At 44.1% G+C, this 24,647-nt stretch overlaps 1 protein-coding gene across 1 annotated transcript in view; it reads left to right on the forward strand.

Moving 5' to 3' along the window:
- The window catches only part of LOC307036610 (melatonin receptor type 1B-B-like), a 133,644-nt gene that overhangs the window by 21,687 nt on the left and 87,310 nt on the right, over positions 1 to 24,647 (forward strand). The window contains exon 3 of the mRNA XM_079677081.1: positions 2,928 to 3,523. Coding sequence (XP_079533207.1) covers positions 3,328 to 3,523 — 196 coding nt within the window. The 5' untranslated portion in view covers positions 2,928 to 3,327. The remainder of the gene's footprint in view (positions 1 to 2,927; positions 3,524 to 24,647) is intronic.

Consider the following 24,647-nt stretch of genomic DNA (forward strand, 5'->3'; position numbering starts at 1 on the left):
GTGTATAATATCAGTTAAAATAAGTGCTTCAACATAGTTAACATTGCAGGAAAGCAATATATTAGACGTTAAGAATACTTGTCAGGCTTAATATTTATCTGTAGATAGACACCCCCAAAGCTTTTTTCTTATTTGAAAGAAGACCTTAACCTAAAGTATTCTTTAATGTGTTAATAGAGGTTAATTAGTTTGTCTGTTTTGCACATCCTCATATCTTTGTACATCCAGCACTAAACTGTTTTATTGTAGAGATCACTTATAGTATCTTCTTGATTTTTTATATTCTATATTTCTATCATTGACCTTCTACTTTCCCCCTATGAAAGTATGTACTCTTAATATTTTTTTCATCAAATAACATTATTCAACAAAAATAACATTATTCAACAAAAATAATTCAATAACGTGCTTTAACCAGTAGGCGGTGCACTCCAGGTACACACATCATACTAATAATAACTTTGTATTATTAGTGTAGGACACTTATGTATGTATAACATCTGAAGATGTGTAGTTTTATTCATGTTTTTACATAATTTTACAGGATATTGCTATACCATTTCTCATGTTTTACTTCTACACATTAATATCTGATTTGTAAAACATCACAGACAGAAAGGTATATCCGTCATTTAATGGTAAGCTATTAAAATTGTGATTCCATAGATGTGTCTCCCATCACCCAAATCCCCTGACTATTCTCTCAACTCAGTATTTACATTCTTATATTCAAACAAAATCAGTAATATCTTTAAAAACTACAAGTCCTTTTCTATCAGCTGTGCACCGTTATGGTGTAAATATAACCTATCTACCAATTGGATCAAATATAAAAGTCAGCCGAATTACTATTGACTCAGCAAAGAGACATATTTTGTGAAAAGAAATGTAAGATGTTGTTTAATTGTTGATATATTTATGATCCACGTCACATATTCAGTTTTGGTGGCAGTTTTTCAAGTTTGTCCAGAAGTCTTCTCATCAGGGCTCTATAAATAAAGAACTACGGTAGATGTGTAATATTCAGGGGTGCACATAACTTTCTCAGTGAGGTACTCAGATGAGTACCTGGAGTCAGTGTTTGGTACTCCAACTTCTGGCTCCACTCAAAGTTATTTGATGAAGCCCTCTGTATCACGAACGTCAACGGGGGGGGGGGGGGTGGTTGTGGAGTACTTCAGGAAAGTCGACGGGGACGGGGGGGCTAGTACTCTGTGACCACAGAGTGTGACCGTTGTGATCAGCTGTTTTAGCGCAGTCCTCCAGTGAAGGGGGGGAGTCTCCCTCCACTGCCGGTTGGCGTAGTTTTGGCACAATTCCGTTGTACAGACCAACGTTAACAGCAGCCCTGTCTGTGCACACGGAGACCGACTCTGTCGTCCGGTGATCTAACCGCCTTCTGGAAAAGCTTCACAAGTACGTCGGTACGCAAATGCGCTTTGAGACACAAGAGACGGTACGCATTTCGGATTGTTGCCGCTCATGCGTACCTGCGTACCAGTTATGTGCACCCCTGGTAATATTTAATGCACCCGAACCGTGTATTAAAATGCCGTTATGTGATGACTTCAAAAGAGAGAAGCAAGAACACTCTGAATAAAGTATTATTTTATTTTTTAAACATGTTTTCGGATATCATATCTTATTAACATCATATCCCAGCGTGCATTGCGGCTAAAACATCCAATCAACGAGCTTCAAGCTGAGGATCTTGGGTAATCAGTTCAGTCGAAATGTGCCGTCTGTTTCCGGTGACTTTATTTACGGCTAAAAAGCATGCTAAAAAGCCCAAGATTATAGAATTAAACGAATAAATAAAAACAAGGATAATTGTGTGTTATTTTTGAGTTAATAACAGTCTGTTATATATAAAAGAATAACAAATTAGAAGGAAAAAAAGATTTTAAAAAATACAGATTTCAGTATTTTGAGGCTCTAATCCCCATTTATTTTCCTCACAGACGGCAAAAAAAGTCTGACATTATACGATTTAAATTAAAAACAAATAAATAAAAAGATAAAACACTGGCATGTAATTTACATTAGAATAAATAGAATGGTTTTGAATAATAGAGTGTAAAGTCACTTTACAGCCCCGCCCACTTTTGGGGAAACCAACGCTGTCATTTGAACGGCGATCAAGCCTGAATGCACAGAGATCTTCTGTTACTATCCTTTCTTCTTAGGTAAGAGTAAGTACAGAAACACGTAACTCTGGATTTGTTTTAATGTATGAGGTGCATTAAACGACACAGCAGCTTTTTGGCAATTTTAAAACTATTATTTTCTGCCTCGCTCATGAGAGTAACAGCTGGCGAAATTACAGCCTCGTCTACTGATTTTAATTTAACCATATATCGAGCCCGATAGTCGATTTCAAATGTGTGCTCTAAAATGATATTTATAAATGACTATTATCATTATTATAAGCAAGACAATAAATGTCAAAGATATGTAGAAAATAAACGTATTTAAGATGTTCATAACTAACGTAACGTGGGAGAAAATATGTTTCTAGAAGATATGTAGAAAATAAACGTATTTGAGATACGTTCATTACAAACGTAACGTGGGAGAAAATACGTTTCTAGCTAAACGTAATTGAGAATGCAGTTTAGTTCTGTGGAAACGTAATTTTTAGGAGACAGGGTTGCATTAGGTAGGTCTACTACTAGGCTACTCCTCAACAATTCCACAACAAAGTCAATATTGTACTTGTCCCTCCACTAGATTTTTCCGACCGTTCTAAAAATCAGTAGGCTATACAAAAATAATTTACAATGCAGTTATTTCCAATATATGGTTCTGAAATCAGTTATTATAATGACTGCTTTTACTTTGGCCCTTAAAAGTTTATTTTCTATGCCAATAAATGTGTAGGCCTATGGTAAGATTGTGAATGCTTTTTATCTGTATTTTTACAACAGAATCTCAAAGGAGGCTCAGAGTTGACTCAGTCAAGTCCCATTCGCAACAGAGATGGAGAAGGAGGGGGGGGGGGGTGTTCTGAAGCATGGTCTGGAGAGGCAGAGAAGAGGAGCTATTATATGGTGAGACAGAGCAGGGGGAGGAATAGAGAAATAGGTGGAGGAGGAGGTATGGAAATTCAGGCTGCGCATCTCTGCTCCCACCCCCAGGGTCCCTGCGCTGTCTGGGTCCGGGCGGTCCGCTCCGGGGGGACAGGCTGCGGGACGGCGGGGAGGCTCCGCATTCTGTGACATGGCAGGGAAAACCTGCAGCCACATATTTTTTTGCTGTCACAGTTAGAAGTATGCTTTCGTCCACTCACACCCACTGTGGGGTGTGAGGGAGGCGGGAAGAGAGACTATGGACATGCTGGAGGATGAGTCGCTGTTGAAGAGTCGTACCGGACAGGGACCGGAGCCGAGCCCGGGGGCAGCGCGTCCTGCCTGGGCAACGGCGGTTCTGGCCACCGTGCTGATCTTCACTACTGTAGTGGATGTCCTGGGAAACCTGCTCGTCATTCTGTCCGTGCTTAGGAACCGTAAACTACGGAATGCTGGTAGGAAAATCGGAAAGCTATACAATACGGTTTATAAAGTGTGTCTGCGAACAACAGAAAAGGACAGCATGGAGCGTGAAACTAAGGTATCGACCCCCAGTCTTGACAATTGAATTGAACTGAGTCTGCAGTGAAGGTATGACATGACAATACATTCTAAGTGTCTCCACACGTTAACAAGCAGTACATTAATGGATGGGATGGGACTACACATGTATGGCTCGTGCAGATATAAATGAGTTTTAATTCATTCCCGCTCTGAATTAGTTATTTTTAGTCTGCCTATAGGCTATGTCTCTGTCTCACCAAACAGTCAGTCAAATTGAATACTTTCTATTCCATCCAGTGTAGGTTCAGCATTTAGTCTTAGTGCTATGGTTTACTTTTTTGTCTTATTTTGAGATAAAATTATTGAAATTATTAATTTACTGAGAAAGAGGGAATACATTAATCTCTAAATCTCTACATGCTAAATCTTTTTAACCAATGTGTGTTATGTTGTTTTTTATTCATCAAGGAGTTCATTATGAGTTACTGCCTTGACGCCAAAACCAAAGGAATCATTTCCATTTAATCCATTGTTTGTTGGGTCTGCAGAACGAAGCCTCTGGCAGGTTAAAGGGTTTCATCCAAATATGTGTGATTTAGAGTTTTATGTCATAATTAAAGAAGATTTAGCCAGGTTGATAGCCTTCAGCCTGTCTGGGTATTACTGAAGTATTTTTATTTCGTTTTACTGCCATTGTGTTTTGTTTTATTATGAGACAGATTAAGATAGGGAAAGGATTATCTGACTGTGAAACCGAGAATGAATTCAGGCTATTATCTCTAAATGTCTTAAGGCCCTGACACACCAAACTGACACCAAAGAACACATCCCGACGTCTCCTGCTTCTTGGCCTTGGTCACACTGGAACACACCGCAAAGACTTCAGCCGACGACCAAGTAGCACGTAAGAACTGCGCATGCGTGAGTGGCAATAACTCTCCTTACCAGCAGGCGGCGGTAGTGTGTATTCGTCATTCAAAAGAGGCAACAACCGGAAGACAGAGAAGAAGAACAGACTCCGTGATATAAACAAACAACAAATAGCGTGTGCGTTCCATTTTCACTCTCGTCCATCGAAAACATGTCTCGTGCGGTACTGGAGCTATCAGCAATTGGAGTGTTGCTTGCGGAAGACATTCTTCGTGCCTTCTTAAAGCGTTTGTTTACGTCCCTCACTTCCGTTTCGCTTCTCATGCACTGATTCGCTAGCTGAACAGCCAATCAGAGTGATTTATTGGCCCGACTTCCCGACCCGACGCATGGCCGATTCAACATGAAAGGCCAAATAAGGCGTGTCACGGCCGACGGTGCGGGACACACATAATTGAGTTTGGGCGACAGGGCACGCTTCGTCGTCCGACTAACGAAAACGGCCCTGACACACCAGGACGATTATCGGCGTCGGTGGGCGTCAGGCCGACGATAAGCGTTGACACGCCCTACTCAGATTGGTGTGTCCCGCACCGTTGGGTCTTTTCAGCCGGGCCGACGCCTTTTCGGCCAAAGGCAGTCGGCAAAATAAATCACTGATTGGCTGTTAAGCTAGCGAATCAGTGCATGAGAAGCGAAACGGAAGTGACGGACCCAAACAAACTATTAAGAAGGCAAATCTGAGATTTCATTGAACTCCAGCTCTCGACACAGGTTGGGGAAAGCCCCATGAGCTTCTCGTTGTAGAGTGAAAATGGAACGCACACGCTAATTGTTGTTAGTTTGTATCACGCAGTCTGTTCTTCTTCTCTCAGTTATCACGCAGTCTGTCTTCCGGTTGTTGCCTCTTTTGAATCACGAATGCACACTACTGCTGGTAAGGAGAGTTATTGCCACTCACGCATGGGCAGTTCCTACGTGCGTCTTGGCCGTCGGCTGAAGTCTTTGCGGTGTGTTCCAGTGCGACACCTGGCCAAAACGCAGAGACGCGAGGCGACGCAACTGTCGGGGTCCGACTGTGTCAGTTCTTCGTTGTCAGATTGGTGTGTCCGGGCCTTTAAAGTGTTGTAAACCAACGGGGGAGGTATTGTGTTTCATTCATCAGGGATATTTAAAAGCTGCTCTGCTCTGGTGCTGGTGTGAGAGATCATCTACATTACATTACATTGCATTTAGCTGACGCTTTTATCCAAAGTGACTTAAAATATGTGTGATCGACCAACAAGATACAAACTTGAAGGAAACAGAGTCATATAAGTACATCAGGTTTCATACAGCTAAAACATTTCAAGTGCTACTCAACTGGCTTTAAGCCAGTCCTTTATTAGTATATAAGTGCTTTGTTAGTAATTCTATCGCTCCAAGTGGAGTCGAAAGAGATGAGTTTTCAGTCTGCCCCGGAAGATGTGCAAGCTATCTGCTGTCCTGATGTCAATGGGGAGCTCATTCCACCATTTTGGAGCCAGGATAGCAAACCCACGTGTTTTTGCTGATGGGAACTTGGGTCCCCCTCGCAGTGCGGGACTGCGGGTGCAGCGAGCCGTTTGGCTGATACAGAGTGGAGTGTATGGTTTAACCATGTCCTGGATGTAGGAAGGGCCAGATCCATTCGCATTCCATCTACATTGACCATCAGAGCTTTCTTAAAAGGTCCCATGTCATGGCTATAATATAATAGATTTATACTGTGCAATTTTCCAAACTCACATTGGTTTCTCATACAGCATTTCTGTATATACTGTATGTGTTTTCACTCTCCGTTCCCCCCCGTGAGCCCACTGTGCTCTGATTGGTCAGCACGCCCACTCTGTTCTGATGAGATCACCATCGTTACAGCGTAACATCAGTGTTTATGTTTTACAATGGCGTTAGCAACCAGAAAATGACACCAGTAAGGACAAACAGATGAAAATGCTGCGTGGGGTCTGGGTGCCGTGTTGGCGGGACGTTGCGGGGCTCGCTGCTGCAGTTCCTGCTTGCTGCGTGGGGTCTGCGGAACATCGCGAATGGACGCGGGAAGGAGGGGATGCTGAGGGGGCTGCAGCACCCCCATCTGCGAGGCTCCACTAACACCCGCCCCCCCCCAGCGCATCACAGTTTTGCTGCTCTGTGTGTGTGTGTGTGTGTGTGTGTGTGTGTGTGTGTGTGCGTGCGTGCGTGCGTGCGTGCGTGCGTGCGTGCGTGCGTGCGTGCGTGCGTGCGTGCGTGCGTGCGTGCGTGCGTGCGTGCGTGCGTGCGTGCGTGCGTGCGTGTGGAGCTCCATGGATTGGTTTGGGTATGGGCACGTCACTGTACCCAGGAGGAAAAAGAGAAATCTCCAACGAGGCGTTCTGTGGCAGCATAGACAGATACTTTCTGTGTTAGAGTTTTACTCACTACAGGGTGAACTTTGAGGGTTTGTGACTCTGCAGACCGTTTACATGCAGAAAAACCTTCATAACACACAAGGGGACGGGTAATAACCGGAAAAGCATTACACGGGACCTTTAAATGTATTTTTAGTGCTGTGTTGTCTGTAGGTACAGCAATTGCATCAGGTTCCGTCACTTTGGAAGTGTCAATTGTTCCACATCCAACTCTATGACCTATCTGAGTGCACCATCCAGGTACTTGCCCATACTTTGCATTGGAACGCACTTATGCACTCAAAACAGCCAATGTAAGTACAGCAAATTACACCACTACTGCAACTCCCTCCTGGATGGTCTACCTGCATGTGCCATCCAACCTCTGCAGCTCATCCAGAATGCAGCTGCTCGTCTGGTCTTCAACCTTCCAACATTTTCCCACACCACGCCGCTCCTCCGCTCCCTTCACTGGCTTCCAGTAACTGCTAGAATCCACTTCAAGACAATGGTACTTGCGTACCATGCTGCGAATGGATCGTGCCCTTCCTACATCCAGGACATGGTTAAACCATACACCCCAGCATGTGCACTCCGCTCTGCATCAGCCAAACGGCTCGCTGCACCCGCAGTCCCGCACTGCGAGGGGGACCCAAGTTCCCATCAGCAAAAACTTGTGGGTTTGCTACCCTGGCTCCAAAATTGTGGAATGAGCTCCCCATTGAAATCAGGACAGCAGATAGCTTGCACATCTTCCGGCGCAGACTGAAAACTCATCTCTTTCAACTCCACTTCGAGCGATATAATTACTAACAAAGCACTTATATACTAATAAAGGACTGGCTTATCTAAAGCCAGTTGAGTAGCACTTGAAATGTTTTAGCTCTATGAAACCTGATGTACTTATATGACTCTGTTTTCTTCAAGTTTTTATCTTGTTGGTCGAACGCACTTATTGTAAGTCGCTTCGGATAAAAGCGTCAGCTAAATGCAATGTAATGTAAAAAAAAATGAGAATCGGCCAGTGTCCTTTCCTAATGGGTTTCCCAAAGCACATCCTGAATCAGATAAGTGTTCATTCTAATGGACAATTCATTCGACATAGTGCTTGGGATGAATAGCATAATGTCATAGGGCTGAATTGCTGCTTCATTCGTCTACTGGTGTGGGAATTAGGAAGATGTAGCCATTAATCATGCAGAGAGAAAATGCTATTGAGTTGAATTTTTTGAATGCTGGTTGTTTTAAGCCGGGCTAGGGATGTCAGTAAGTGCACTACATTGGCCATGAGTACAATATACCACCAAGTATTGGATGTATTGCAATAACATTCATTACAAGCATTCCTGGTCCCCAGACAATGTATCTTAATAACTTACAACATCGCCCGCCGTCCTCATCGGAGGTACACCCATCGCGGAGCCGGACGAAGTGTCCATATCGATGACTCCACTGCTATCAACTCCATCTGGTCTTCCACCCGCCGTCGCCCTCGGAGAACCATCCGTAGGAAGGTGGATCACAGCTCGTTAACTCGCCTGGCTAGGTCGGTTAACGTTGGCTTCTCCAACCAGCAGTCCGACGTCAAATTTGGCTTATTTAACATCCGCTCCCTCACTGGCAAGGGATTACTTCTACAGGACCTCCTCCGTGACTGCAAGTATGACTTCCTTTGTCTAACGGAGACATGGCAACATCCTGATGATTATTCTCAGTTAAACGAGTCAATTCCCCCTGGGTTTGTTTACACCTGTCAACCCCGTCTCACCGGCAGAGGAGGCGGTCTCGCGATATTACACCGCGAGACTTGGAAGGTCTCAGCTGTCACCGTGCCAGTGTCTCGCTCATTCGAGTCCGTGGCTATACAACTAAATGGACCTACTCCAACTATTTTAGTCATTATATACCGCCCACCCAAACCTAACAAGGACTTCACTGATGAATTCACCACACTTCTCACTCACATTTGTTCACTCTCATCCAATATCATTCTGTTAGGTTATGCTAATATTCATTTGGACAAAATTAATCTTTCTCTCACTAAGGACTTCATCTCATGCCTGGACAGCTTTGGTCTTCAACAACATGTTGACTTCCCTACTCATTCGAAAGGTCATATTCTGGACATAGTCTGTTGTGCTGGTGTCACTCCCCTAAACTGTTCTGCTGTCTGTCTCCCCATCTCTGACCACATGCTCATTTCATTTAATTTAAGTCTGTCACTGTCCAAAATCAAACTGTCACGCACTATGTCCTTCCGTAATATCAAAAACATCAATGTAACCGACCTCACAACTGGTATTGACTGTTTTCCCACCATCACCCCCCCATGTACCCCGGAACAGCTGGTTCTCTTGTATAACAATGGTCTCCAGACTCTGTTAAATTCACTTGCCCCCCTCAAATCCCGGACTGTTTCATTCCCCCGCTCTGCTCCCTGGTTCACCCCCCACCTACGTCAGCTGAAAGCCGAAGGTCGTCAGCTGAAGAGGCTTTTCAGCAAAACCGGACTCACCATACACAAACAAATGTACCATACCCACATCCTCATATACAAAGATGCCCTCTCCTCAGCCAAATCCCAATATTTTACAGCAAAAATTACTGCTGGTGCTGGAAACACCAGGGCCCTGCACTCAGTGGTCAACAAATCACTCCGCCCCCCTGATTCCCTCCCCCCACACTTTTACTCCACTGACCACTGCAACTCCCTGATGTCATTTTTTAACACAAAAATAGACACCATTCACCAGCAACTGACCCCTCACACGTCCAGTTGTCCACCTCCTTTTGTCCCCCACCCCCCCCTCTCTCTACCTCTCTCCTGCTTCGAACTCCCCTCTGCTGCGGATTTATCCAAAATCATCCGGAATTCCAAGCCATCCACCTGCCAACTTGACCCCCTCCCATCCTCCCTGGTTATAGCCTCCCTCCCCTCACTGCTGCCCCTGATAACTGCCATTATTCACTCCTCCCTCACCTCTGGTTCTGTCCCCTCAGCCCTCAAAACTGCAGCTGTCACACCGTTATTAAAGAAACCTGGTCTAGATCCCAACATCTTCAACAACCTCCGCCCCATCTCCAACCTACCTTTTCTCGCTAAAATACTAGAAAAAGCAGTGGCATCACAGATTCAGACACACCTCACCAACAATAACCTTTATGAACAGTTCCAGTCCGGTTTTCGCCCCCGTCACAGTACAGAAACAGCCCTCATTAAAATCACAAACGACCTCCTGATAGCAGCTGACTCTGGACAATTATCCATCCTCATCCTCCTTGATTTAAGTGCAGCCTTTGACACCATTTCCCACTCCACCCTCCTTGACCGACTTACATCCATTGGCTTATCTGACACACCCCTAGACTGGTTTCACTCATATCTCTCCGGCCGTACTCAGTTCATTCAGTTAAAATCATTCACATCCCATCCCTCCCTCATCTCCTCCGGTGTCCCCCAGGGCTCTGTCCTTGGCCCCATCCTCTTCATCATCTACCTCCTCCCCCTTGGACAGATTTTCCGTAAACATAACATCAATTTCCACTGCTATGCGGACGACACCCAGCTATACGTCTCCTCCAAACCCTCTTCCACCTTCCCACCCCCCTCCCTCTGTACCTGTTTACAGGAAATCAAATCCTGGTTCACCTCAAATTTCCTAAAACTCAACAGTGATAAAACTGAGGTAGTCCTCATTGGTTCAAAACTCACACTCACCAAGCAACCCAGTTTTACTCTCACCATCGACAACTCCCCGGTTTCCCCCTCCCCTCAGGTCAAGAGTCTGGGTGTCGTCCTCGACAGCACCCTCTCCTTCCACACCCATATCAACAACACCATCCGGTCTGCCTATTTTCATCTCAGAAACATCAACCGCCTCCGCCCCTCACTCACTCCCCACAGTGCCGCTATCCTGGTCCACTCTCTCGTCACCTCCCGCTTGGACTATTGCAATTCCCTTCTCTATGGTCTCCCCCACAAACACCTACACAAACTCCAACTGGTCCAAAACGCTGCTGCCCGTATCATCACCAGAACCCCTGTCATCAGTCACATCACCCCTGTACTACACCAACTCCACTGGCTTCCCATTAAACACCGCATTGACTACAAGATCCTCTTTCATACTTTCAAAGCCATTCATAACCTCGCCCCCCCATACCTGTCTGACCTTGTCCATGTCAACATTCCCACCCGGTCTCTTAGGTCTGCCTCCTCCATCACTCTCAAAGTTTTCCCAGCCCGTCTCTCCACCATGGGGTCAAGAGCCTTCAGCCGCTCTGCCCCTCACCTCTGGAACTCCCTCCCCCCTGATATTAGAAACATGGACACTATCACCACTTTTCAAACTCACCTCAAAACCCACCTGTTCAGGCAAGCGTATGGCTGACCTGTGCTGCAAGCTGTATGTTTTTAGTAGTTATGTTTTTAAACTGTGTTTTGCTTTTAACTATGTTTGTAAAAATTGTTTTTAACCTTGTTGTACGGCGACCTTGAGTGCCTTGAAAGGCGCCTTATAAAATAAATGCATTATTATTATTATTATTATTATACCTGGCTTTTGTTAATGTACCATTGTCAAATACAATTAGAAATTATATTGATACCAGTCTAACCTTTCAAATGTTAGCATGCTAATGTGATCAACTAATGGCGAACACTGTTACCTTTCCCTGCTGATCATAAGCATATTAACAAGTTCGCCCCAATAGAAATTGCCAATATGGCTGTAGACTTGCTTGAGCTCGACCAATGATTGGTAGTAAAGATCATGATATCTCAGCATCTGCAAAAGTTTTGTCTCCACTACTCAGTCAGTTACTGTGACTGCAAATCCTTCAACCGATTTTACAACGCTTATTGAAACATAAGTTGCACTGCAAGCGCTACAGTTGTTGAATACATCAATGTTATTGTTGCTCCCCGCAGGACAATGTGTAACTGGATGTTATGTGAAACACCTCCATGGTGTGTAAAACAATAGAAGATATTTCTGTGTTGCACCTCGCAGCTCTGTGGAGAAAGCAGACAAAAGGCAGACGAGAAAGGAGATTACCATATACAGATGAATCCATTCTCATCTTTTGTTCATTGTTATTGCTGACTTTCTCTTTCTAGGTTTTTTTTTTGTAAACGTTTAGCAGATGTTTTAATTTGGGAAGAAGATAATAATATACAGTTGGGTTTTGAGCTCAGGGAAAATCTGTATCTGCTGCTCAGTTTTTTTCCAGAGCATCACTTGGTCACTCTATTTTCATACAAATATTTTTGAATGTTTCCTTATGTTCTGCTGCTCTTGTATTGGACTGATTAACTGTCAGTCATATTCTACCAGGAACTCCAAAGTGAAAACAAAAGTCCAATTGAGCATCCGGCGATAGCGTTTCCATATAGCGTTCCCTCTTTTCTTATTAACCAAACATCCTACTGACAACAGAAAACCTTGTGTTTTAAGCTTGCTTTAAGCTTGTTAGCTTATCTGCCTGTTAGTTTTAGCCTCATAATTGCCATCTTAGCTCTCCAAATATTTGCGATTGTTTTTTCAATAACAAAATTATTTCTCGCTTTCACTTGGTATCAGACAAAAGGGGAGGGGGGAGAGAGCAGTTAAACTGAGTTTGCCGGCTTGACATCACTTTTAACCTAAGGTCTGCTTCAGAGTCCTCATTAGGAAGCATCCCTAATCCCTGTGAGTCCTGCTCTCCTTACCTTTGACCTCACTGTGAAAGAACCAGCACAGTCTATATAAAGCATCACAGGGAATAGGCAAAGTATTTTTCTATAAATATATGAGAAGCTGTCATCTATCATTGATATAAATACTGCTTGTGTTACTTTTGAGAGTGTGCCTTTATATTCTTCAGGTCATGCTAAAACAAGGGGGAAACACGGGAGCATTCAATCTTCTCTCCTTCAGTTTATACAACCTTATTCTGCCTTTGCATTCTGCCCTGTGGAGGTGCGTGTATGTGAGAGAGAGAGAGCCTTCATTCATTGTTGCCCCCCAGAGAGAGATCAGCCTCAGATGACCTTCTCTCTCATTCTCTTGTGCCACATATTGTGCCATCCTAATCCCTCTCTCTTTCTCTCTAGCTGTTCCTGCTTCTTTCCTTTCTTCCCTCTAGTGAATCTCCCATAAACGCTTCTTTGTCATGATATCTTCATTAAGCCTTCCCGTCTATGCAGATTCTTCTTCTTATCCTTGTCTCCTCTGTGTGTTCATTTTAGGAATAGCTCCTTTCTCTCCATCTATTTTGTGTGCATGTACAGCTTGTCATATGGTTGCATCACGTTTTCCCTGCTGCTGGGAACTGTAGTAAGGTACATTTGACTTTGGACTGCAATACTATGTTGACATCCCATCAGCTGTCAAAACACAATAGATGAGAGCAGCACTACGTCACTGCACAGCAAAATGACGGCCCGTCCCCTTTCCGGTGAAATCAAAGAATTGGTGCCAAGTGAAAGATATCGTTTCATCATGTCTTGAAGCTGCTGTGTAGTGTATTGCACATTAAACAACAAAAAGATCCAGCATTGTCTTTACTTTAAAAGGACAGTACATTAATTGATGAAATGTTAAAAGTCAAGCTATTGAATGTTTTAAAATATAAAACACGGACAAGCCAAGAAATTCCCAGTTGTAGTGTTATCCTGTTAGCCTGTGAGCTGACACTCGTCCACCGGCAGACTGAAAGAACATCGATCCCTATTGCTTTTATTTCACCAATTTCATCATGGGTCTCCAATGACTTTGTGTAATTGATTGCCTGATAGAACATGATCATATTTGGGTTCCATGTAGAAAAAGAAAAACACTGTTTCCTGAATTGTTTCGATCTCTCAGAATTTGTATTCACCTCCAGTCAAATGACAGCATATATTTTCACTCAAAAGGAGGCAATGATTCAGAGGGAAAGTACCCGTAACGTTTGCTTGGCACATGTTGGGAAAGGGCTAAAAAAAAAGTGAAACACATTCAAGTGACAGGGGTAACACTAACACACAACTATTGTGCTAATTGTACACTTTGACACATTAGGGGGACAAGCGCTAAAGATCTCCACTCTGAATATGACCAACTGCCTCTCAACACCACAACGACATCTCCGTCATGAGGAGTGTGTGTGTGTGTGTGTGTGTGTGTGTGTGTGTGTGTGTGTGTGTGTGTGTGTGTGTGTGTGTGTGTGTGTGTGTGTGTGTGTGTGTGTGTGTGTGTGTGTGTGTGTGTGTGTGTGTGTGTGTGTGTGTGTGTGTGTGTGTGTGTGTGTGTGTGTGTGTATGTGTGTGTGTGTGTGGTCACCTTGAATAACAGCAGAGGTTGATGGAATGTGACAGCCTCTCTGCAAGAGAGGTAGACGACACACGCATGGACAAAAGATATAATGCCGAAACTGATCCCAGTCTGTTATTTAGTCCTACTAACTGATACAAGCCCATCACTCAGTGTGCTAGAACGCAGCCTGAATGGATGGTGAACATGTTGTAGTATAACTGTCATTGTCATAAGCATAAAAAGCAGCCATGCTGAAACTTATACCGTCTGATTCTTTGTGACTTGTGTTTTCTTTTGTCTCTATTTGCACGATACTTGGCATATTTTCCACATATACCGCATCACACCATATTGCAAATGTCAATTTACAAAACTATCACCCTCCTTATTTGCCACACCACTTTCTCATCTGATGCTCTGCATGCAATATTTATATGAATATGTCATTGTGAGAAGAATTAGTTCGACTCTGGCAGAAGGGGGGGGGGGGAAAGGGTGTCTACTAATCAGAGGGTCAGTGGTTCCTGGTGCCCCTGCAGTCAACATGTCCTTGTGCAAATCACTGAACCCCAAGTTGCTCCCGTAGGCATGTCTACGGTACGTGTTATTGAAGTGTATGAAAATCGCCTTGAATAAAAGTGTCAGCTCAGTTACATGCAATGTAAAATAATGTTACACAAACCTAAATACATAGCTTGTTTACCTCTTATTTATCCTTGATGTAATAACAACTACAGGGCCCACATTAGCAGTGCTAAGAGGAGTTTGAAGTTGATGTCATTCAGTTCAGTGGATACTTGGCGTGGCAGGTGATCCCTGATGAAGAGCTGTTAAAGCATCCACTAAAGTGCAAAGTGCACATGCTCAAGTGTACGGCTTAATTATGTCTCCTTGGGAGGGCCTGATCCATCATAGTAAAATAAGCCAGTAACAGTGTCTTGAGGGATATTGGGCAGCCCCTGGTAACCAAGGAAGGGAGCTGAGGAGCAGTGCAGTGTGGAAAGTTGAAGAACAGCTGCATTCTGGATAAGCTGTCAGAGTCAGATAGCCATTTAAGGTAGAGCAGCCAGGGGGGAATAGTATAAATCAAGAGGTAGGCTCCATTCAGGTGCTGCAGCTTTCGAAAGATACAACTTAAGTGTTCTCCGAAGACCACATCTGGTCCTTTTGCTTCATCTCACACCAGCTGTTTTGAAGCGCTGCCCCTGTAAAAGTAACCTGGGCAGCTGTAATTAATTAGCTAACACGCTATTGAACTGCAATGGTGTCAGAACTTTACTTTTTGGTTTTAACTTTTATAAAAAGATCTCCCCCTATTTTGTCCAGTTTCACCCATTTTCCATCCACATTCACTCCCTCCCTCCTCTCCTATTCCTCTTCATTTGACTCTCCGTTACTCTTCTTGACAGTCACCATCAATCAGTAGCAAGCTTTGTCCTGCCCTGCCAGCTGAGGTGTTGCCAGTTGAAGGACAGCTCTTTCTGGCTCCCATTTCAATAAGCTGATCCCTTTATGGCTGGTTCAAGTATAAGAGGGGGGATGGGAGGAGTTCTAATAAAGATTGAAGGATGGGAGGGAACAGATGAGTTGATAGAAGGGGGAATGGAATGTCAGGTAATCAGGGGGGAAAGGGGAGATGGGAACGTCCAACAGTGTGTGGGGGTTGAGTGGTTGAAGGACATGGTAGGTCACACATACGGGCTGTAGGGGACATCAAGTCAACAGTAAACCCTTATATGCCCCGGATGCCCTCTCTCCTGTGTGTCACATTAGAAAGCTTTGCTGCCGCGGAGTACATGGGATTATGCTAACATCCTGTATGCTTCCAGTGATTCATGGCTCACTTTGAACGACTCTGGCACACGGGCTAACCTTACTGATGAATGTCTTCAATTAAACCCTTTGAACTGTGATAGTGCGATATCTCCCAGCCACTGACGTCCGTTTGTGTGGAGAAGATAGAACAAACTTGGCAACCCTTTTGGAATATTCCTATATAATAGGTGCTTTTAATCAACTCAAAGCAGGAAAGTCTTGTGTCATTTTAACCAATTTTATGTTATGTGTCCGACGCATCATACAACATTTTATTGACCTATCAAGGAAGCAAAAAATCCCCTTCGGGATGTCGGATCACAATGTTGTGTACATGGTTTGTTCCTGTCGAAACACAAGCCAGAACAACATTAGTTCCTGTCTGCTAATGGAGTCCATCCAATGCCTCAGGGACTGTTATAGAGACTGGGAGTGTGATTGGCATGCAGTCTAAGAAGTTTCAAATACTGCTTCATGGCAAGCCTGACCCTCATACCTCTAATAAACTGAGCCCTCTTCATATTCGTTATAATGTCCATGATTTTATTGATGAGCTGACAGTTTCAAGACTAAAGTTACTCAGCAGAACAGTGTGCAGGTTAGTGTTGTATTAGGTTTTATCTTCACATTGTCAATTCAACTCCATTGGGTCCCTTGTCTTTGGAAGGATTCCAATATTGTTACTGTGCCAATAAATAAAGTTCCAAAGTCACTCAACCACAGGCCGGGGGGCACCTTTCTCTCTTTTTATGATATCATTGGAGGGAAAACACACTACAATTTAATTATAGGTCACACAGGGACTAGCTCCCTATTAAGGCCCAGATACACCGGTCCGAAATCGGCAGTAAATGGGAGTCGGGTCCGAACATGAGCGTGGGCACGCCCTATTCGGAGTGGTGTGCGCCGCACCGTCGGGTCTTTTTTGCCGACCTGATGCCTTTTCTTGCCGATTCAACATGTTGAATCGGCGTCGGGAACACCACCGGAAATTGGACAAAGGGATAACACCGATTGGCTGTTCAGCTAGCGAATCAGTGCATGAGAAGCGTTAACGGAAGTGAGGGAGGTAAACAAATGATTTAAAATGTAAGATGGAACACACACGGACGGCTATTTCAACTCATCGGTTTATAGAGCTCCTGTTCGTTCATGTTTTCAATGGACGAGAGTGAAAATGGAAAGAAAAACGCTATTTGTTGTTTGTTTATATCACGGAGTCTGTTCTTCTTCTCTGTCTTCCGGTTGTTGCCTCTTTTGAATGATGAATACACACTACCGCCGCCTGCTGGTAAGTAGAGTTATTGCCACTCACGCATACGCAGTTCATACATGCTCGGCTCGGATTTGCGATGTGTTCTAGTGTTCGAAGTAGGCAAATATGCAGGAGAGTCCGGCGACGCAACAGTCGGTGTCGGCGACTTCTCAGGTGACTGGCCGGTGTATCTGGGCCTTTAAACAACTGGAACACCTAGTGGTTGGTGAAAAAGTTTTTATCAGTTTCTTTTAACTGTATCCAGCCTCATATTTTAAAAGGAAGCTAGAGAGAATCCCCAAAATCGATCCTCAATTGGTATGTTTGCTGGTGGATTTTCTAACTAAGCATAGGGTCAATGTCATTTTGTCATGTTCTTTTTTCCCACTGGATCACTGGTTTCATGCTTCCGCCACTTTATTTTTTCATGTACACTGACATGTTGTACTGACAAGCGTCAGCTAAATGCAATGTAATGTAATGTAATGTTCTGTATTATTAGGTTTGTAGTCGATTCTGTCATTGTATAAATATCTTTGCAATTTAATTTCTGATAAGCTGGCCATTGAGCCCCATGTGGATGCTGTGTTTAGAAAAGCCTATCAGTGCATGTATTTTTATCCAAATCTTCAAGGTTTTACAATACTTTCATAAAATTATATCTCCCTTGTCAGCTGGTAAGGTTGCCTAAAAAAGCCATTCACAGTGTTGTGTGTGACCTTCCACAACTGCACAAGGTCAGGGGCCTAATTTATAAAGGGATATACGCTCAAAATATGGCGTACGCCAGTTTCTACGCAATGTTTGGTATTTATAAAATACTAACTTGACGGGAAAACGTGCGGTCCTCCACGCAAACTCTAACCCATGCGTACGCACTAAGCACAAAAACGGGAGAGACGAGAAACTGCGACACCGTTGGCAGAAGGAAGAATGGAGAGAAATATGTGGAAATAATACCATAAATAAAATGTTACCTCTCATTTATCATATATGAAGAATTCATTTTTCAAACATTGATCAAACCCAATCTTAAAATGATTAAACAAACGCCTGTTTGCGACTCCTCAGTGCACACAAAAACCTAACTTGGAGAAACAAATAAATACGGATATGTTATTTAAAACCACCTCGAATATGTTGTGTTAATGTTGTGAAATGTTTTCTCATAAATGATGCGGTAAACTGACGCCGTTTTGAATTTCTATAGGTTGTATACGAGCATGGTTTTATATACTATCATGTTTAATCATGTTTTATGCCATTTGCTAAGACTTGATAAGTTGCTCATAAAACACAGGATGTATGGAAACTAAGAACACCATATGTGGTAAATTGTACAGCTAATATAATACAACACATTAGTTGTATTTCCTTTAACTGGTGGATATAGAGTTGCTGCAGTGGAGACGCTGCGCACAGCTGATCGACAGCTGGGACACAAACCACCAAATACAAAAACATAATTCAGATCCAGTCGTCATGACTCCACTCCGGAGGGATTCCCCGATCATTTCTTACAGTTTCTCATCAAGGGGGTGTCTCCTGTCCCCGGTACAAACACACTGCCTGAGGAAGGCTATGTGTATTTATTTTGTCATGAACCTTTTTCTGACCACTTATTTATTTATTTTGGTGACGATCCGACCTCCATGCTGCTACTCTGGTTCAAACTGCATCGACCAAACAATATGATTTAAATAACCAAAATCTGACACGGTGTGAGATGTCTTTTTTAGCTGCTCTGTCGTCATTTCCTGCTATCTTCTTCATAAAGTCAGTCAAGATGAATGGATGAATGGGCGTTTCTTTGACTATTTATAGGCAAATATGGGCGTTACGTGAAGCCCGCAAAAGCTGCACCACATTTCGAGTCGATTCTGATTTATAAAGGGAAACCGGCGTAGGAAGTGCTGTACTCACTTTCCTCACCGTTACGCAATGTTTAGTGAATCAGAAAATGTCTGAACATTTCTGTACCTATTTTTTTTATTTCTACTACGTAAGCAACCTTCCCACGTGAATCCTACGCGCGGCGTTATAAATGAGGCCCCAGGTCTTTAGAGAGTTGCTTTTGACCAAGTGCAGATACACATTTTTTTGTACATGTGTTGAACCAACCGTTTGAAAAGGGGCTTAACCTTGTTGTGAGTTTTGGACTTTATTTCATTTACGTTACAATTAGGATTAGTGCTAATGTGCTCTGTTCAGAGACAGGGGTCTCTTTCAAGCCCGGGTTTAACCTTTATTATTGGCAGTCCAATGACTCAGTTTCTTATCCATTGATTATGTCGGTATTCAATTAACTGTGAAGACATAGCTGGCCAATACACAGTGAAGGAAGATGGGGCTAATGGAATGTTATTGTGAAGAAGGAGAATCATCATTGCTGCATTATTAATGCCTGTTCTATGGAGTGGTGGCTAGTTAGAGGATGTAGTTGATTGATTACTTTCCCACTTTCACTTGACATTTCTAAACATCAGTGTTTATGTGTTACAATCAACCCGATATCACGGCAAGACGTGAACATGTGACGATTTACCATGCTGGGAGACGTGAAGATGTCACGATTTCGTCCCTTCGAACGTGACAGTTACACGGTATTGTTAACCCATGTTAACCAGTGGAGAAATAACCGGAAATGCCAAGCAAATGCTACCCCGATGGTCGGTTGTTATTGTCAATATTAATATAATAATGATTTATTTTTTAATATTCACACTCGATTACGCCGATTTTCTTGTTGCCCCAGCTGGTCGACACCTCTTTTAGCAGAAACAAAGGCTACATTAATGTATTAAATCGATGTTAATCCATGCGTGTGGATGTGGAATTAACGGACGTGACGTTGTGCGATTGAGTTGCCAGGCCACAGCTTCTGTTCATGTTAATTTACAAACTCTTCAACTACAACCGTAGTTATATTTAAAAACATGTTAGAAGGCCTCACAAAATACTTTAATGCAAATTCAAATGTAAATGTGAAGGAATGTGTGTATAACAAAATACATCGGTGATAAACGAAACCGGAAACAGACGTAGTCAAGATCCTCAGCTCGATGATTGGATGGTTTAGCCGCAATGCATGCTGGGATTTGGTGTTTATTTGATGTGAAATCTGAAAACGTTTTTTAAAAATAAAATAATACTTTATTCCGAGTATGCTTGCTTTTTTCTTTGAAAATCATCATATAACGGCATTGTAATACACGGTTCGGCTGCATTAAATATTACATATCTGCCGTAATTCTCTATTTATAGAGCCCTGCTGAGAAGACTTCTAGACAAACAGGAAGAACTGCCGCCAAAACTGAAAACGTGACGTGGATCATAAGCAATTAAACAACATCTTACATTTATTTTTCACAAAATACGTCTCCTTGCATTATCAACACTAATTCGGCTGACTTTTATATTTTATCCAATTAGTAGATTGGTAGAACGGTGCAGAGCTGATAGAAAGGGACACCTGGTGGTTAAAGCACGTTATTGAATTGTATTATTTAATTATTATATATGAATAGGAGGATGTGCAAAACAGACAAACTAATAAGGCTTAATTTAAACATTAAAGAGCACTTTAGGTAAAGGTCTTCTTTTGAATAAGAAAAAAGCTTTGGGGGTATAGAAGAAGAATATGGAGGGATGAAACCCTCTTTAATGGTCACACATGCAGAGCACACAGCACACACAGTGATATTTGTATCTACAGATAAATATTAAGCCTGACAAAGTACTTAACGTCTAATATATTGCTTTCCTGCAATGTTAACTATGTTTAAGCATGACAGTTTAATGGTGGAGTTATACACATATATTGATAGATGTCTTGTAATGCACTGTTGAGGAACCTGCGACCCAGGTTTTTCATTCATTGCATAACAACACCGTAGTTGTGTATAATATGATATGTCAATAAACCTTAGCTTAGAAAATCTTGAAAGGGATGTGCAAACTCGTCATTATATACAGTCTTTAATTAACTATTGGTAGAGAATAACGAGTAATGAATATACTTTATAAGGATCCTATTAATATCTAATAATACAATTAAATAACGTAAGGGTGTAAATACAGCATATCTACCAATTGGATCAAATATAAAAGTCAGCCGAATTAGTGTTGATACTACAGGAGGCGTATTGTGTGAAAAGAAATGTAAGATGTTGTTTAATTGCTTATATATTTATGATCCACATCACTTTTTCACTTTTGGCGGCAGTTCTCCTGTTTGTCTAGAAGTCTGCAGGGCTCTATAAATAGAGAATTACGGAAGATATGTAATATTTAATGCAGCCGAACCGTGTATTACAATGCCGTTATGTGATGACTTTCAAAGAGAAAAGCAAGCACACTCGGAATAGTATTATTATATAAGTATTATTTTATTTTTACGTTTTCAGATTTCACATCACATAAGCACCAAATATCAGCATACCATCTTCTCCCGCTTATCCGTGGTCGGGTCGCGGGGGTAGCAGTTCCAGCAGAGAGCCCCAAACTTTCCTTTCCCTGGCCACATCAACCAGCGAAGAGATATAATCCCTCCACCTGGTCCTAGGTCTACCCCTTAATCTCTTCCCAGCTGGACGTGGATGGAACACCTCCCTAGGGAGGCGCCCAGGTGGCATCCTTACTAGGTGCCCGAACCACCTCGACTGGCTCCTTTCGACGCGAAGGAGGAGCGGTTCAACTCCGAGTCCCTCCCGGATGACCAAACTTCTCACCTTATCCCTAAGGGAGACACCAGCCACCCTGCGGAGAAAACCCATATCGGCCGCTTGTATCCGCGATTTCGTTCTTTCGGTCATGACCCATCCTTCAGGACGGAATCCGCATTGTTCCTCCTCAATCTGAGGTTCGACAATCGGCCTGACCCTCCTTTCGAGTACCTTAGAGTAAACTTTCCCGGGGAGGCTGAGTAGTGTGATGCCTCTGTAATTGGCACACACCCTCTGATCCCCCTTTTTGAAAAGGGGAACCACCACCCCGGTCTGCCATTCCTTCGGTACTGTTTCCGACTTCCACGCAACATTGATGAGACGTGTCAACCATGACAGTCCCACAACACCCAGAGCCTTCAGCATTTCTGGGCGGATCTCATCCACCCCCGGTGCTTTGCCACTGTGGAGTTGTTTGACGACCTCAGTGACTTACCCCCGGGAGATTGGTGCTGATCCCCCGTAATACTCCAGCTCTTCCTCTAACATAGAGGGTGGAGTTGTCGGGTTCAGGAGTTCCTCAAAGTGTTCCTTCCAACGCCCTAACACTCCATCAGTTAAGGTCAACAACGTCCCATCCTTACTGTACACAGCTTGGATGGTTCCCTGCTTCCCCCTCCTGAGGTGTCGAACAGTTTTCCAGAACAACTTTGGTACCGCCCGAAAGTCCTTTTCCATGTCTTCTCCGAACTTCTCCCACACCCACTGCTTTGCCTCGGCCACGGCTGAGGCTGCTGCCCTTCGGGCCTGTCGGTACCTTGCAACTGCCTCGGGAGTCCCCCGGGATAACAAATCCCTGAAGGCCTCCTTCTTCAGTCGGACGGCTTCCCTGACCACCGGTGTCCACCAGGAGGTTCGAGGGTCACCGCCCCCTGAGGCACCTAAGACCTTGAGACCACAGCTCCCCGCCGCGGCTTCGGCAATAGAGGCTTTGAACACCGACCACTCTGGTTCAATGTCCCCAACCTCGACAGGAATCCCCGAAATACTCCGCCGGAGATGTGAGTTGAAGGCCTCCTGAACTTGGGCCTCCTCCAGAAGTCCCAGTTCACCCGAACTACACGTTTGGGCTTACCAGGTCTATCCAGAGGCTTTCCCCGCCACTCGACCCAACTCACCACCAGATGGGGATCAGTTAACAACTCCGCCCCTCTCTTTACCCGAGTGTCCAAAACATACGCACTCAGGTCCGATGATACGATCACGAAATCGATCATGGACCTTCTGCCTTGGGTGCTCTGGTACCACGTACACTTATGAGCATCCTTATGTTCGAACATGGTGTTTGTTATGGCCAATCCATGACTAGCAAAGAAGTCCAGTAACAAACCACCACTCCGGTTGAGATCAGGGGGGCCGTTCCTCCCAATCACGCCCCTCCAAGTGTCTCCATCATTGCCCACATGTGCGTTGAAGTCTCCCAGCAAGATTAAAGAGTCCCCCTCAGGAGCCCCATACAGGACTCTTTCCAGGGTCTCCAAGAAGGCCGTATACTCTGAACTGCTGTTTGGTGCATAAGCACACACAACAGTCAGAGTTTTCCCCCCCATAACCCGCAGGCGTAGGGAGGCGACCCTCTCGTCCACTGGGGTAAACTCCAACAACGAAACACCCAACCGGGGACTTATGAGTATCCCCACACCCGCCCGGCGCCTCACACCTTGAGCAACTCCGAAGAAGAATAGAGTCCAACCCCTATCCAGAAGTAAGGTTCCAGAGCCGACGCTGTGTGTAGAGGTGGGCCCAACCAGATCCAACTGGTACCGCTCCACCTCCCGGGTGTGGTCCGTCGAGACCCTCTGCTTTCACTGCCACCCTTCTGGCAGCGCACCCGACCCCATCGCTGTTTCCCATAGGTGGTGGGCCCACGGGACGGAGAAGCGGAGGTGTTGCCCACGTTGCCTTTTCGGGCTGTGCCCGGCCGGGCTCCGTGGCAAGCCCAGCCACCAGACGCTTGCCGACGAGTCCTCCTTCTGGGCCTGGCTCCAGAAGGGGACCCCAGGCTTCCTCCGGGCCGGGTATCCTCACTTCTTTGGTGTTCTTTCATGAGGTCTTTTGAACCAATCTTAGTCTGGCCCCTTGCCTGAGACCAATTTGCCATGGGAGACCCTACCAGGAACACAAGGTTCCAGACAACACAGCCCCCAGGTTCATCAGGACACACAAACCTCTCGACCACGGTAATGTGCTCGTAAGGACCACGGAGAGGTCCCAGCATGCATTGCAGCTAAATCATCCAAAGTATTTCGTGAGGCCTTCTAACATGTTTTTAAATATAACTACGGTTGTAGTTGAAGAGTTTGTAAATTAACCCGAACCGAAGCTGTTGCCTGGCAACTCAATCGCACAACGTCACGTCCGTTAATTCCACATCCACACGCATGGATTAACATTGATTTAATACATTAATGTAGCCTTTGTTTCTGCTAAAAGAGGTGTCGACCAGCTGGGGAAACAATGAAATCGGCGTAATCGAGTGTGACTATTAAAAAGTAAATCATTACGTCGGGTTAGCATTTGCTTGGCATTTCCGTTTATTTCTCCACTGGTTAACATAGGTTAACAATACTGTTTAACTGTCACGTTTGAAGGGACGAAATCGTGGCATCTTCACGTCTCCCAGCATGGTAAATCGTCACATGTTCACGTCTTGCCGTGATACCGGGTTGGTTACAATGGCGTTTGTTAGCAACCAGAAAATGACACCAGTAATTACAAACAGATGAGAA

This window comes from Notothenia rossii (assembly GCF_949606895.1).
Source record: "Notothenia rossii genome assembly, chromosome: 4".
Taxonomy (NCBI): domain Eukaryota; kingdom Metazoa; phylum Chordata; class Actinopteri; order Perciformes; family Nototheniidae; genus Notothenia; species Notothenia rossii.